The following is a 681-nucleotide window of genomic DNA, read 5'->3' as shown; positions in this document are numbered from 1 at the left end:
CTGATCTACCTGCATTTAAATGGTTGATATTTTGTTTATCTTGGAGTTTCAGCATTAATTTTGAAATGCTAATGATTGTGCTGAAAGCCATTCATCTTGATCGCCGCATGCGGTGCCCTCTAATTTTGCGCTGGAGGCCAGTGCCTCGCCAGCCTGCGCCTGCTCCTGCCCTCCCTCCCTGTCCCCAACAAATGACCTCATGCTTCTCTTTCTCTTTCTCACAGGGCGGTTGTGAACCCAGGTTACGCTGCCATGCAGAGCTGTGCTTCCTGGACCTGCTGAATTCCTGGCAGCTGGACCCCACCCTGCGCTACAGGGTCACCTGGTTCATCTCCTGGAGCCCCTGCTGCAACTGTGCCCAGGAAGTGGCTGAATTTCTGGGTTGGAACAGCCACGTGCGCCTGCGCATCTTCGCTGCCCGCATCTATGACTGGCTCCCAGGATATGAGCAGGGGCTGCGCACAATGCAGGGGGCTGGGGCACAGACCAGCATCATGAACTTCAAGGGTCAGAGTGGAACCCTTGGGGTGGACGGGGGTGCTGGGTAGAGACAGGACCCTGGCAAGTTGCTGGAAAGGGGTGCAGAGGATTAGCAGCCCTGGTGGAGAAGCCTTTGTTTACTGCCTGCAGAGGCCGTGGCTAGATCTGGGACCACACTTGGGGCTCTATTGGAAGAGACTG

The 681-nt window shown here is 55.9% G+C and overlaps 1 protein-coding gene across 1 annotated transcript; it reads left to right on the top strand.

Moving 5' to 3' along the window:
* Positions 1-224: 224 nt before the first annotated feature.
* Positions 225-507, top strand: LOC103584804 (DNA dC->dU-editing enzyme APOBEC-3G-like; the record flags this gene model as incomplete). Its single annotated transcript, XM_008565663.1, has 1 exon — positions 225-507. A coding segment is annotated over one exon (283 nt), but the record flags the coding sequence as incomplete, so codon positions are not given.
* Positions 508-681: the final 174 nt, after the last annotated feature.

The sequence above is a fragment of the Galeopterus variegatus genome, unplaced genomic scaffold (genome assembly GCF_000696425.1).
Source record: "Galeopterus variegatus unplaced genomic scaffold, G_variegatus-3.0.2 Scaffold120754, whole genome shotgun sequence".
NCBI classification, from domain to species: Eukaryota; Metazoa; Chordata; class Mammalia; order Dermoptera; family Cynocephalidae; genus Galeopterus; species Galeopterus variegatus.
Note: the sequence above shows the minus strand (reverse complement) of the source record. Positions and strands in the feature narration are given on the sequence as shown.